General features: G+C 47.5%; 1 protein-coding gene across 1 annotated transcript; it reads right to left on the bottom strand.

Moving 5' to 3' along the window:
* Nucleotides 1–1,009: 1,009 nt before the first annotated feature.
* Nucleotides 1,010–3,154, bottom strand: LOC135180379 (structure-specific endonuclease subunit SLX4-like). Its single transcript, XM_064152734.1, has 2 exons — nt 2,423–3,154; nt 1,010–1,326 (listed from the first exon to the last, which is right to left on the bottom strand). The coding sequence occupies exons 1-2, from the start codon at nt 2,787–2,789 to the stop codon at nt 1,010–1,012; spliced, it is 684 nt and encodes a 227-aa protein (XP_064008804.1). The 5' UTR covers nt 2,790–3,154.
* Between the last annotated feature and the right edge of the window lie 12,425 nt (nt 3,155–15,579).

Here is a 15,579-nt window from a genome sequence, read left to right as displayed (position 1 = left end):
AAGGGAGAGATGATCTAAGACTGGAAACTAAGACTCCTGTGTGCAAGGTGTGTAGCTGTTGTACCTGTCATTATTAGTTTATTAAAATAGGCACGTCACAATTAATTGCAATCTTCCTCTTGCATCTTCACATCTGATCTCCCACAAACAAGGCCACAGGACTGCAGTGACCAAAGAACAGTTTGTTTACAGGTCAGAGCCACATGGTGAGTAGGTTTTGGCTGAAGTTTCTGGGGAGAACACAGACTCTGAGATGCTCCATATTAAAACCTCACAGGTTTTTATGTCCATACAGAACCAAAGGGGCCTTGACTTAACGAAGAACTAAACTGGAGTAAAATTGCTGTGAATTTATCTCATGGAACATGTCCAGCACCTGAAGGGGGCCTACGAGAAAGCTGAGGAGGGACTTTTTACAAGGGCTTGTAGTGAGGAGAGGGAATGGACTGAAGCTTAGAGAGGGCAAATTTAGACAGGAGATTAGGAAGAAATTCTTTACACTGAGGGTGAAAAGACATTGGAACAGGTTGCCCAGTGAAGTTGTAGATACCTCCTCCCTGGATGTGTTCATAGAAAGGCTGAATGGACCCTTGAGCAACTTGGTCTAGTGGGAGACGTACCTGCCCGTGGCAGAGGGGTGGAACTTCCAACCCAAACCATTCTATGTGGATTCTATGTTCTTACCTTATAGAGTTCTTGGAGATCTATGGAAAACAAGGGCTACCTAGGAGTCAAATTCAGCTCACAGCTACCTAACACTGTCCCAAGGGAAGGGCAACAAAGTTCACTGTTCCTGTTGGAATACCAGTCTGCTTCCAAGAAGGCAGGTATCCCTCTGGAAGGTTTAAATACGAGTTTAATTCAGCCTGAGAGAGTTGGGATGGTTAGCAACAGAGACAGCAAGTTTGTCTCAGTGAGCTGGAGTGATTTATTCTGTGCTGTACACTGAGCCACAAGGATAGCTGGGAACAAAGCCCAGCAATCCAGACTGCTTCCCATGCAACCATTCTCAACAGCCCACAGCACTCTTTGCACATACCATAGCTAACAGGAGACACATACCTCTCCCTGCTGTGTTCTGCTCCTGGCTTTCATCAGGGAAATCCCTGCTGGCTACAGGCTTTGGCAAACTCTCCTCTGTGCCATGTTTTAGCTGCTCAGGTGCCACTCTCTTGAACTGCTGCATTCTCTCCACCACCAGCTCTGCTACCCGCAGTTTTGACCCAGCAAGTGGTGGTGTCTTTGAGGTGGGTGAAGAGCAGGTCCCTGGGTGTGTAGCAGGATGGAAGGACAAGGTCGTTTGGGAAGAGCCCCTTGAAGTATTTACTAAAGGGAGAGAAAACAGCAGAGCATTACCAGTTTTAAACACTCAGCTGAGCTGCCCAGGGAGCTGTGGGGAAGCCTTTCCTGACAGCAGCCAAAGCCAGGCTCAGATCTGCAAGAGCCATTTTTGGGGGGAAGAAGTGAATGATTTTTCAACTGTTACTTGAGTTCCTACTTCTCACCACAGTAACAGCAGTAGGCTTCTGTGCCACAGCGGAGTTCAGGGATCTTTCTGTCTCTTGCAGAGCATGGAATACTAAGGAGGGCATTGGTGAAGGTCACTAGCTAGAACAAGAAGCAAGGCAGCTCTGCAGCTGTGCAGAGCCCCATCACAGAACATCCAATGGTTCCTGCTGCTCTTTGCTCTGATCTCCAGACCCCTTCCGTGGCACAAACTTTCAAGATCTGAGCTGAAAGCACCTAGAGCTCGCAAAGGCAGGAGGCAAAAGCCATGCCAGACTAACAGCTCAGCATGTCAGCTGAGGTATCCTACTGCCATGGGCAGCAAGATGAGATGAAAAGATCTCACCAGTCCAGTATCTTGTCTCTGAGTTCTGTCAGCACTACATGCTTAAGAAAAGATGGTCAGGAAATGTACTAAGTAATCCTTTCCCTAGCTGCCCTTATTCATCAGTTTAAGGCCTTCCTGCACCGGCGAGCACATTCTGGCAATCATGTTTAATAACCACTACAGGGCTAGTCCTTTATGAATTAATCCAACATCTTTCTTAACTCAGTTGTATATTTTGCCTTGGCAAAATCTCGTGGAAATGTATTTCACCAAACAGTGATGCACTGGCTGAAAAATTCAATATATTCTAAGCTTGCTTCTAGATGACTTGGAGGTGTTTTCCTCAGTTCTGAGGGTGCAAAAAATGGAGAATGATAGCTCCCTAACACATCACTTTGTACTAAGGCTTCACCTTCCTGAAGGATATTGTCTACCTACAGTAGCACAGAGACATCCCTAGAATAAACTTCTAGATAAGCCTAAGCAGGGAAGATGCGAGCTTGCTTTGATCAGTGCTGTCCATGTTCTCTCCAGGTGGACAGCTCCACTGAACCTTTTCAGTCCTAGCCTGTTTTCTGTTTGACTCACCTGTCAGAGTCCTCTGGCTGCACTCACTGGCTCCTGAACTCAGCTGGCTGGCAGGGAAAGGGCTTCTCCTTCCATCTGCTTGTGCAGCCTCACTACCGTAGGCCACAGCATCACCACCTTCTTTGTGCACCAATGTTTGCTCCTTTTGACTCAGATCTTGAGGTAAGTTTGTTTCCTTCACTGCTGGTAAGTAAGAATGGGTTTGGCTCTTGGCAGCAGCTTTGCCTCTTTTTAATTTGCTTCTTGCTGAAGTGCTTTTTGACCTGTTCTGAGCCTTCTTTGCTGCTTCAGCATCCCCAGCTTTTTTCCTCCCTCTACCCAAAATATTTGCCCACAACTCCTTAAAATCATTGTCCTGGTCATCCATTGGCCTGCAGGTTTCAGTAACACTGCAGCCCAACAACTCTGTGATGACTGGAGGCCAAAAGGTGATACCAGAATCAGCTCAGGCTTGCATCACCTGCATTTTCACCAATTTCCTTCCACCACCTCAGAGATCTCCATTCTCCAGACTTCAGTGAGGTCAGACTGGGCACTTCTGTGCTGGTCTGACAGTTCATTCTTCCACACAATTCACAGCCATTTAGTGGAGCACATTCTCTCTTCAAGGATTTTGGCTTTGACCAGCTGATTCTTCAGTGGTGTGCAGACCCTAAGTTAAGCACTTGTGTTAGCGCAGAGCATGAGTAGATCTTCATGGTGTGATCCAGAGCTTCAGAAAGACGCTTGCTAAAGCCCTTAAATGAAGAATTAAAACAAGGTGGTTACACAGAATGCAAACAGAGTGTGGGACAGGGCTGAATTTGTAAGATGAGAAAGAGCACATATTGACCCATAACACTGTCCCTGTAAGTGTACTAAAGGCACACAGAAGCCAGGCTCGGGAAGGAGAGGAAAGTTTTTGAGACAGCTATATGGACCTGGCTAGGCTTTTGTCCCACAACTCAGGATTTGAGACTGTCCTTTTTTTTCTATGCATTCATACCTATGTTTATATAACACAAAATCAGTGAATGCAGCAAAGGAAGAAGGAAAAAAAAGTCCTTCAGATCCAGTAGCTATTCTAGAGTGTAAATACGACAGCGCAGCTATAAAGAGGAGAGCCTGACCTCATTTTCAGCAGTAAAGGCAGTTTCTGCCATTTCAGGAGGGTTTCTGGGACATGGCTGAGAACAACCCTATCAAACCTGCTGATCCTTTCTCTCCTCTTCCCTTCATGACTGCCCACCTTCAGGATGAACCCTCCTGCTAAACGATGCTGAGTTCTTCCTCTGAGCACCCAATAAACCCTGGCACTGACCATTCTTCACAAACTGCTGTCAAATACACAAAGCAAAAAGACTAAACAAATGGTATTTTTCAACGAGTTTCTTCATCTTTTCAACTACAGGAAGAACAGCAGTGCTAGCTAAGGATTACTTGGAACAACACTGGGTACAATATCCAGCTGGAAATGCCATCAACCCCCAGGTAACATTAAAACTAGATCTCTATTCTTAGACATTCTGATTATCCTTTTCTTTCTGGTCCTAAGTTCACTCTGGTTCAGGCTATTTTACCAGATTTGCTCCCCAAATCTATTTCCTTCAAGTCTAAACCAGAGTGTTTCACTTGGAATGGCAGCAGCTGTGGTTCAGTTCCTCCAGCAAAGCTCTGGGAACGGAAAAGACTCAAAAAGCAGGAAAAATACATGGGAGATTGTTTTCTCAAACAGTTTGGCTGCAGACATGCGAAGCTAAGGAATGCTGGTTACACACTTTCATGGGTCAGCCTTTCCTATAAGCAATTACAGATGTTAATGGATTTATTTATTTTAAACTCTGGCTCCCAAATCAGCAGAGGACTTTGCTGTGAATCTTGGAGTCATTTCCTGTTAGAGAGAAACTGAAGTTTTATGTAGCCAGTTCATAAATTTAACTTTCCTGTGCAGAATCTTGGTGTAGTTATCTCTGTAAATTGATAATTTTCTTTCAAGCAGGAGACAGCATGTGGAGAAAAACAGAAGCTCACATCCTCCATGGCTTTAAATACCTCTCCCAGACACATATGTACAGTCATGCTACTTACAGCGAGTTCTTGATACTGAACTTTGAAAAGAGATCAGAACTTTTGCATTGCAGTCAATTTCAGTGCCTTAGGTAGATCAAGTCAGACACAAAAAGGATGTAAAACTAACTCTGAATTTAGCTCTTACTCATCCCTTTCCAGACTTGTATTTACAGCCTCATGCTCTGTGCAGCGTCTCTGCTGCTGGTGAGTTTAACTGCCAGCTTTGGCAACAGTTTGTAGAGCTCAAAAAGGAATGGCCTTGAAAATAATTTCTTCCAATACAGTATTCAATTAATTTGGGAAAATTTTAGGACTTCACAAATCACAAAGCTAGCCAAATGCAGAGAGATTTGTAGGCTGAGGTCAAATGGAGTGAGGTTTAACAAGACCAAGTGCTGGCTCCTGCACACAGGTCACAGCAACCCCAAGCAATGCCACAGGCTTGGGGCAGCGTGGCTGGAAAGCAGCCTGGTGGAAAAGGATCTTGGGGTGCTGGTGGACAGCTGAACATCAGCAATCAATGTGCCTAGGTGCCAAGAAGGCCAACAACATCCTGGTCTGTATCAAAACCAGTGTGTCCAGAAGATGTAGGGCAGTAATTGTGACCCTGTACTCAGCACTGGTGAGGCCACAGCTTGACTACTGTGTTCATTTCTGCACACCACAGTTTAGGAAAGAGCATGTCCAGAGAAAGGCAATGAGGCTGGTGAAGAGTGTGGAGGGTGTTGCATAAGGAGCAGCTGAGGGAGCTGGGCTTGTTCCATCTGGAGAAGAGAAGGCTGAAAGGAGATCTTATTGCTCTCTGGAGATACCCAAAAGGAGGCTGTAGTGGGGCTGCTGTTGGCCTCTTATCCCAAGTGGCTAGGAATAGTATGAGAGGAAAAGGGTTTAATTTGTGACAGGGGAGGTTTAGACTGGACATTAGAGAAAAATTCATTACTGAGAGACTGGTCAGGCATTGGAACAGGCTGCCCAGGAAGGTGGTGGAGTTACCATCCCTGAAGGTGTTCAAGAAGCTATATATGTGGTGCTTCAGGATATGGTCTAGTGGTCACAGCAGGATTGTGGTTGGACTCAATGATCTTAAAGGTCTCTTCCAACCTTAATGATTCTATGAAATAAAATAAATAGCAGCACTTACCCTTCCACACAGATGTCAAATCTACAGTCCAGCTGTGCTCCTCAAGTAAATGTAGATCAGCAAAATGGTACAAAGCAGGAGCAGAATGAAAGATGGAACCTGGAAAATGGAAGGAAAAGGCTTGATTTAGTGTAGCTGTTTCAGTGCCTCACCACCCTCATGGGGAAGAATTTCCTTCTTCTACTGTCTAATATAATTTGAGCTTATTCCAGTTTGAAGCCATTGCCCTTTGTCCCGACACCCCACACCTTTGTTGCAAGTCCCTCTCCGACTCTCCTTCAAGTCCCGGAAGGCTGCTGTAAGGTCTCATTGGAGACATCTCCTCTCCAGGCTGACCAACCCTCAGACTTCAGAAATGAGTTGTCATGGCTTGTATGAACCCAGGCTGCTAATTATGATGTGCTTGTTGCTGAGCTGGCAATGGAAGTTCTATCTCATACCCCCACTTCTCTTTTTGTGGATTCTGCAGCCTGAACATCTGAAGGTTAGAGCTAAACTTTCAATCAAGCCAGCCTAAATACTGCAAAGGGAAGAATTCCTGTAGTGTTTGCTCTGGAAACCACACCAGAAGGTGGTCCCTAGGGATTGTTCCAGACTAAATCCTGTAACCAAAAAATCTTCCTACAGGTTCCTGATGGAGAACAACCTAAATGTCAGTGGCGTTTGTCAGAGGTTACACCATTATCCTCCCTACTCCTAGAGACTCTCTTCACTACAGCCTGTTCTATACCTTTAAATTGACACTACAGAGATATAACAGTAGATATGTACAGTGCAGGGTCTCTGTTTGTTCAGGCACAAATAAATTAACACTGAGGACACAAATGCTTCTTCTGTGAGGAGAGAATAAATTTAAGTGCAGAACAGGAATTCCAAGTCAGGTACTAACTCTTCTGTTCCAGGAAAGGGTAACAAAGCCAGATGTGGAAAACAGGGAATGAGAAATTAACTCTAAGCAAGAAAACAACAGTGAGGAAAATCATAATCAGATTCTAATGAGCAATCTCAGCTATGACCAGAACCAGCATCTCCCTGACACTTCCCACTGCTATCACCTGATATCCACCTGAGTACGATGCTCACATTTCTTTTCCTCCCCCTGCTAGTGCAGTGCACACATGGCAAAGTATTTCATAGCCAGGAAACAATCTATCACACTCCAGACACGGATCTGCAATCACTACTTACATGACAAAATGTCCCTCCACTTTCCAACTGCTGGAGAAACCACCCTTACTTCATAAAGCACTTCATCAAAATTCTACCTCTTGATAGGACAAAGAGGAAGTGAACACAAAAAGTAACGGTTGCTCAGGTGCAAATGCTGATGGCTTGTATGCAAACACAGCAGCACACAACTGCAGCTGGTTTCAAAAGTGCTTGTTTGATTTGAATGAAAACAACAACAAAAAAAGTAATTTTAAAAGAAAAAAAAATGATTGAGAATTAAAGACTGAATAAAAACCTTTCAGACCTCCCCCAAAACAGTAAAGCACTTCTTGAAACCTGCCTTGGTTTTCAGGGAAAGAAAAGTAACCAGAATAATAATAAAACCAGGGATGTAAGATAACATCATGGCACAGAACAACAAACAATGAACTACCAAGCTGACTGGTGCAGCTGGCAACCTGAGGGATGAGATGTCACCCAAGGGGACATGAAGAAGTTGGAGAGCTGGGACTGTCTGAGGTTCAACAAGATCAAGTGCAAGCCCCAGCATATGGGTCAGAGCAACCTCTAACATCAATCCAGGCTGGGAGATGGAAGGGCTGGAGAGCAGCACCGTGGAGAATGATCTGGGGACGCTGGGCAATGAAAAGCTGGAGATGAGCTAGCACTGCACTGCCAGCCCAGAGACAGCCCTGTCTTTTTTTGCAGCCACAATATTGACCCAGGCTATGATTTTTGAGTGTTTACACAGAAGACGACAGACTGGCTTGGGTTGAAAGGTCCCTTGAAGACTTTACAGTACAACCAAGACATGCTTTTGCCCAGCGCATGTATTTCTGACTTTACTGAAAACCACCATAGCTAAAAGAAACACTTCTACATCTGCAGGATCAGGGACAAAACACTGCCACTACACCAGGCGACACCTTCTGTCTCCCCTCAGGGCAGGCCAATATGCTGCTCCTTGAACCCCCAAGACTGGAAGACAAAATCCACACTGCTTCATCATGAAGCAACTGGCAGACTTCTCAGAACTGCCTTCCACGATAACACTGCTTGCAATAAGGTTTTGAGACCGGATGCATTACACAAACTTTTTAATGACTCTTCCAATCACTCCTTAAACACTAACACCCCCACACCCAGGCCTACTCCTTCCACTACAACTTCGTTTCATCAACGATGGAGCTTCACCATCCTGAACTGCTGCAATACAGCTGCATGAGGTCCCCGAATGCGCCATGGCTCCGAGGCCACACTCCGAGTAGCCCCAAGGTTCCTGCATCCCGGCTCAGACTATGACAGGACACCGAGTGCAGGCATCTGGGCTCACCACCAGCTCCGTGCTCCAGACAGGGACAGGGAAGGCGGCGGCGACCAGGCCCCGCGGCCCGTTCCTGATCCGCCACACTGGGGTCCTGCCTCCCGCTCCCCTGGCTTATGACGTCTCACTATCGACGTCACATGCGCGCAGGTTGCGCAGCATCTCGGGGAGTGACGGCCGCTCCGGGGCTCAACGCCACCGCCTCACCGCCACCAGGTGGCGCCTCGCTGCGCGAATACCGCCGGCGTCATGACGTCACGCCGCCCGCCCGCCGCTGCGGCTCGCGGGGCCGCCTCTGTGCGGGGACTGCCCAGCCCGCTCTGCCCGCCGCCCCGGCCCGCAACCGACCTCTCTCAGCCGTGGCCACAGCCTCCCGTCACCTCCTTACGCCCTGCTGCCACGACGAGGAGCTGCAATACGCCACCGGAGCGCATGCGCGGGGCACCAACCGTCCGCCTGGGCCCGCAGCGGGCGCGGTGCGCATGCGCCAGCTCCCCGCGCGCTTCCCGCCGGCCGGCACTGCGCACGCGCAGCTGGGCAGGGCCGCTCCCGCCTCGCGCAGGCGCACGCGCTTCCCGCCGCCAGTCGCCACGGTGATGCCTCCCTCGCCGCCCCCCCGCGCCCTCCCCCAGCCCCGCGGCCGCGGCTGCTGCCGGCGGGCGGCGGAGGCTACCGGGGCGGCTCCGCGAGAACGCCGAGAGCGGTCCCCGGGGGAGGCGGCGGCGCCTCCTGACGCCAGCGTTTCGGCAGCCACGGAGGGCGGCCGTGCTCCAGGGGAGGAGGCGGCGGGCTCGGCAGCTTCCCGGCCTGGGATGCATCCAGAGGTGCATAAACGACTGAACCGTTCATAGAGTCACAGAATCGTTTGGGTTGGAAAAGACAATCACAGAATATATCTGGTTGGAAGAGGCCTCAAAGATCACCCAGTCTGACCTTTGACCCGGCACTGAAGGCTCAACACTAAACCAGTGTCTTAATTGCCAGGTGCACGCGCCACTTGAACACCCCCAGGGATGGCGACACCACCACTTTCCCTTACAGTGCCTAAACCTCCCCTGGTGCAACTTGCAACCACTTCCCCCAGTCCTGTCACTTGCCACCACGGAGAAGAGGCTGACTCCTTCCTCCCTCCGTGTAGTTGCAGAGAGCAGTGAGATCTCCCTTCAGCCTCCTCCAGACTGGACATCCCCAGCTCACCCAGGTGCTCCTCATAGGCCAAGCCCTTCTCAAGCCTCTCTGTTCCTGCTGGCCACAGGCTAATAATAGGAACCAGGATGCCATCAGCCTTCACGGCCACACTGAGCAAGAAGTTTTAACATAAGTCCAACTACCATCTAAGCAAGGCTGGTGCTAAACCTTCCTTGCATTTTTTGCAGTGAGCCTCCCTAAGAGGGGCAATATGCCCATATCAGTATCAGAACCTGAAACCAATGTGAAGAAATACTTTGGTTTGCATCTTTCAACACTTCTACTAGTTTATTCAGGCTTTTTCTCAGGCAGCTACACTTAGGGGCATTAGGAGCACTCTGAATAAAATCCTGCCAGAACTTGCAAGGACACATTGCACAAACACAGGCTGAAAGCACTCTGGTTGTGATGTTGCTTCCACCTGGATGACCATGCCAAGTCACTGTAGCACTTCGTTGCACAGCACCTTAAATGTGAGCTGAATTTAACAGCATCAGCATCTAAAAGAGTAACTGGGAGGGCTCGGAGGGGTGATGATTTCATAGGGCTTTTCCGACCAAAATGATTCTGTGCAGCTGCAAGCCTCTAACACTTCGGTTGGGGGAATCCGGCTTGTGAAGTGATACTGACTCACAGAATCATTTTGGTTGGAAAAGCCCCATGAGATCATCACATTCAACCATTATCTAACTGCACCGTCCGGTGCTAAACCATGTCCCTCAGCACCACATCTCTGCAACTTTAATCCCCTCCAGGGATGGCGATTCAACTACCTCCCTGGGGAGTCTGTTCCAGAGTTTAAGAACCCTTTCAGTCAAGAAATTTCTTCTAATAACCAATCAAAACCTCCTCTGGTGCAACTTCAGGTCACTTCCTCTTGTCCTATTGTTTACTACTTGAGAGAAGAGACCAACGTCCACCTAGCTCTGACCTCCTTTCAGAGAGCTGTAGAGGTCTTCCTTGAGCCTCCTTTTCTCCAGACTGAACCACTCCCCCAAGGTCCCCCAGCCACTCTTCGCCAGACTCTTCCCCAGCTTCATTGCCCTGCTCTGGATGTACTCCAGCACATGAATGTCCTTTTTCTAATGATGTGCCCAAAACTGATGAGACGTGCTCAGGCCTCAGTGCTTCAGACTCCAGTATGAAATTCTTGCCTTAATGAATGCTGGGTACTCCCCCGTGAATTACAACTGTAGAGGTGCAGGCAGGTCTCTCAAATAACACCACTTTGGATAGACATTGTTTAAGGATGACCTTGGAGGCCTCTTCCAACCTGGCTGATTCTATGATTTACCACCACACTCTTGTTTTGAGCTGATTCTGCCAATTCCAATGAATAAAGTTTAGGGTTTGCATTAATTTATTTTGTTAGTCCACACTTTCCATGGACTCTGACCATGCTGGATGACAGATCTCAGCACAGTACTCAGCCCACTGCTTCTCTGGAAAGGGCAAAACAAGCCACAATGTAGCATTTCCTCAAGTGCAGGTTTGTTTTGTTTGCTTTTCCTCTGAAGTGTGGATTTTGGGCTGGTGCGAGCCACCATATCCACCTCCTCTTGTAAGCCTGCCAGGAAAAGATGCCTGTCTTCACTTGGTGAGGCAGAGAGCAGGAGTTAGACTGTGCAGGCCACATTAACTTGTTATAAACCAAAATCTGTCCTGTTCTGGGAGGTGAAATGGAATATAATTTCTAAGAAGAATCACCACCATTCAGTAACAGCATTAAACACACATTAAGAATCTCTAAACACATTAAAACTGTTCCAAATGAAAAAAAAACCCAATCCATATCCTTTTGATTTCCTGAAGCATATTGCAAGGTAACTTAGAACCCTTGGTTTTTACAGTATCTGCTAAACCACTTGAGACAGAACAAGTCCAGTGATTAGTGAAACAAACCTCAAGCTCTATCTCCCTCCATCTCCTGTCACTCTGATCTCCTGAGTTTCAAAGAGTTTGCTTTTGGTTCCATGAAGGATTTACTTACTGATTTACTTCTGGATTGGGTTTTAACCCCAATTACCTCTCATTTACTTGGGTTGCAAAAGGAGAAGCAAGCTTCACTTGGCTTCACACACTGCTTTAACTGCCATTACCTGACCCCCAAACCTTTTGCAGCTCATATACTGGAATAAAGCTGGGCAGACACATTCAAAGGACAGTTCATTACAACACGTTTTGCCAGGTAGATTTAGAAAGAGGAGGAATCTCTGTTTCTTTCACTCATTTTTCATCCTTCCTCTTGCTATAAATGGATTTACAGCAATGAGGCAATCAGGAGCTCCTACAAATACAAGTACTTACAGAAACCTTTGGTCTTTGCACTCCTGTTGGCTACTCCATTTTGACCAGGACTTTTTTTTTGCCCATTCCCACCTGTTTGCCCTCCAGACTGTTTCCAGGAGGTCGGTGATGAGAAGGGGCTTGTGATTGGAGATAAAATTCTTGCTTGAAGGACTGACAGTGGGAGACAGCACCAAGAAGCAGCCTCCTGCCATAGGTGAGGAAAATGACTGTCCAGGCAGATGAACTCCATTCATGGCTTCAACTGTGTTGCAACCACAGCATCAGCCACTAAGTGCTCTATAGAAGATGGGACCTTAACTGGAAGGGAGGAGGCAGAGGAACAAAAGATGAATATAAGAGCACAGGGACAACAAATAACCTTTTTTTTTCCCCCTAGAAATGTTTCCTACTGAAGAAATAAACCAAAAAATCATGTTTGACCCACTCCAGAAGCATCAGGAAGCTGCTTTGAATAGAGAAAGACAAGAAGATAGGTTTTAGCACACTATTCTCTTCTTCTCAAGCCACAGGGGAAACAACCAGCTGGAAAGGGCTTTGTACTGGATAATTCCAGTAAGCAGCAAGGCTTCCAGGTATCCTCTGAAATCCCAGAAATTTTTGAAACCAGGAGTTACTGGGAAGCCATATGATCTCAGTGGACAAGGTCTGGGAGACCCAGAACTGCCGTGGGAAGGATTTCCAAATGAACAGGGCATAGGGCAGAGATGCTGTCATGTTTGTGTTGATTGCCTCATCCAAACCTAGCAGGTACTTGTCTTTATTCCTCTGATCTTAAAGGCTTATTTGCCTTTGTGCTGGGATTCTGGAGTCCTGGGCTGTGTCCCTAACATATATTCCCTGTGTTTCTCAGAGGAATTTATTTAAGCTCCATGCAGACTTTATTTGTACAGTAAGAACAATTCTGATTTACTTCACAAGGGGAGTGGGAGGATTAATTAACAACTGTGAGACACCACAGAAGTGCTAAACATTATTAATGGCTCCCCAGTTTTCTTTTGGAAACAGTGCCCATTTCTTCACATAATGTTTTAAACAGTTGCTGCTCAAGAAGCTTAGATTGCAGATTCCTAGCCTGTGGTTTGTTCATAAATCATAGACCTGGAGCCTACCCAAGACACTCTCGATCGTCTCAGCAGGAAGTCTGGATGGGAGAAAACTCTGTTCTCAATCTGGCCCAGTGAACTGCCTTATGGGCCAGTCTAGTTTGAAGGTCCTGAGCCAGACGTGAGAGGGATTCTGTCCAACTTCAAGAGCACAAGGTCTCAGGCATGTCCTTTCAAACTGGATTTCACTGCCTATAAATATTTTCCGTCTTCTGCCCCGGAGAATATAGGTTTGACTCCACAGCTGATGAGCCTGGGCAGAGCCACAGAGAAGGCCATGCTACTTATCACCAACAGTTCATCAGCATAGAAAGCTTAACATAGAGGAAAATGAACAAAAAAAAACCCCACCACAACCCCCCAAAAGTGAACAAACAAAAAACAAAGCAAAAGAAAATCAACACATAGAACCCCCAACCAACCAAAGAAAGAGACAGGCAGTATTTCATAAGTCCTCAACAAAAATCAAACCAAACAGATCAGTTTCCTGCACAAACCAGGCTTCAGCATTGCTTACAGCCAGGAAACCATGTAAGCAGTATGAGGGTCTCCCAGGTTGGGGATCCCTAATTCCACCCCTTGGAGAAATCTGGGGGAACAAATGCAGATGTGAAGGACACAACCAGTCCATGCCGGGTGCTTCACAGCACCACTCCCATACATTGCACACTCTTGGAACTGCTGTTTCACCTCAACATGCTACAAAAATCAGGGGGCACTGCTCTCATTGCAGAAGAGCACAAGCTGGATGGAAGCTTCTTAGTGATAAGTGTGTAAGGATGAGCTGTTTAGTATCTGTGTGGAGAGGATGGAAGCTGGAAGAGCTCAGCTGAAGTGCTGATGCAAGATCCACACGAACCTCCTCTGCTTCCACAGCACGTTTTGAGGCTGTGCAGAAGGTGAGAAGCCAGGTTCTAACTAGTTTCCCCTGCCTCCTTTTTACCACCACATGTGGAACAACCTGTGCTTTACGCTGCCCATTTACCAAACAGCTTCTGTTGCATTCTTTGTGGAAGCCAGTCTAGACACAGCCTAGCTTTCCAACTCCTCACCTCTATTCCCATTAACACAATGCCCTACATCCCCCTCTTCCACTAAGCTCTGTCAGCTAGGCGTAACATTTTCATACACCACTCTTCTGCAGGTCTTTGCTACACAAAAGGGAAAGCTGGGTCAGAGAGCTGAGGACCTGGAGAGGCTGCTGGGGCATGCAGCTCAGCAGTGTGATAACGTGTGAGATTTGGGTCAGAGCACTCTCATCCTGCTGCTGCTTCCTGGACTTTCCCCACCTCTCACTCACGTTTGATAGGTACAGTGACTGAGGCTAAGTTTGCATTCTAGGAACACAAGTCTCATTTGATCTTTTGGCCACATATTTCTTGTGGCAAAAAAATGAGGACCTGGAGCACTGCTGGGATTCCTGGAGGATTCCCAGGTCTGGAGAGATTAAAGACATGTCAGGCAGCTCCTGATCATCTCACAGCCACAGAATCACAGAATGGCAAGGGATGGAAGTGACTTCTGGAGATCCAAGTCCAACCACCCTGCCAAAGCAGAATCACCTGAGGTAGGTCACAGGAATGCATCCAGATGGGTCTTGAAAGCCTCTAGAGAAGGAGATTTCACAACTGCTCCATGCAACCTGTTCCAGTGCTTTGTCACTCTCAGAGTAAAGAAGCTTTTCCTCACATTGAGGTTAAACTTCCTGTGCTCCAGTTTGCATCCATTGCCCCTTGTCTTATCACAGGACACCACTGAAAAGATCCTGGCACCTTTCGGACACCCACCCTCCAGATATTTGTAAACATTCATAAGATGCCCTCCATCTTCTTCAGACTGAACAGCCCCAGGTGTCTCAGCCTTTCATCATCACACAGATGTTCCAGTCCCCTCATCATCCTCGCAGCCCTCTGCTGGGACACTCTAGTATATCCCTGTCGCTCTTGAACTGAGGACCCCAGACCTGGACACAATACTCTCGTCCACACACTCTGCTTCTCACTGCACCACATTTTACAAACTGGCACCCAGCTTCAGCTTAGGCATTACACCAACAGAAGCTATCTTTAGGTGCTTCCTGAGTGACCACCTTGCAGGCCACTGCACTGACCTGCTGTACCAGTAACATCAGAAGATCACAGATTTTCATTGCTTCAGCCTATGTTTGTGCAACACCCTGCCTTGTGGACTGGCTACTTTGTACTGCTCTCTTCAAGTGCCCTGCAAGGCTCTGTACATCCATTTAGTAATTTGTTTCCAAACATTACACCAGATTTGATGGCAGATCTTCAATCTACATGAAAGACAGGAATGCTGCCCAAGGAGTATGGGTGAACTCCACATCTGTCATCTGCTTCCAGGAACAAAAATAACCAACAGACATCATCCATACCTCACCAGGAGATGGATCTGCACCTGTGGCCTCTAGCTGAGCTACACAGCTACCCTAGAATCAGAGAATCACAGAGCTCCTTATGTTGGGAAAGACCTTTAAGATCGAGTCCAACCATTAACCCAGCACTGCCAGGTCACCACTAAACCATGTCCCTCAGCACTGCATCTACACAGCTCTGAAACCCCTCCAGGGATGGAGACTTCACCACTGCTCTGGGCAGTCTGTCCCAGGGCTTGGCAAACCCTTTGGGGAAGAAATTGTTCCCCATGTCCAACCTTAACCTCTCCTGATACAACCTGAGGCTGTTTCTTCTTGCCCTGTTGCTCATTACCTGGGAGATGAGACCAATCTCCACCTGTCTCCAGCCTCCTTTCAGGGAGTTGTAGAGAGCAATGAGGTCTTCCCTCAGCCTCCTATTCTCCAGGCTGAACAACCCCAGTTCCCTCAGCTGCTCCTCACCAGCTCTGTTCTCCAGAC

The sequence above is a fragment of the Pogoniulus pusillus genome, chromosome 13 (genome assembly GCF_015220805.1).
Source record: "Pogoniulus pusillus isolate bPogPus1 chromosome 13, bPogPus1.pri, whole genome shotgun sequence".
NCBI classification, from domain to species: Eukaryota; Metazoa; Chordata; class Aves; order Piciformes; family Lybiidae; genus Pogoniulus; species Pogoniulus pusillus.
Note: the sequence above shows the minus strand (reverse complement) of the source record. Positions and strands in the feature narration are given on the sequence as shown.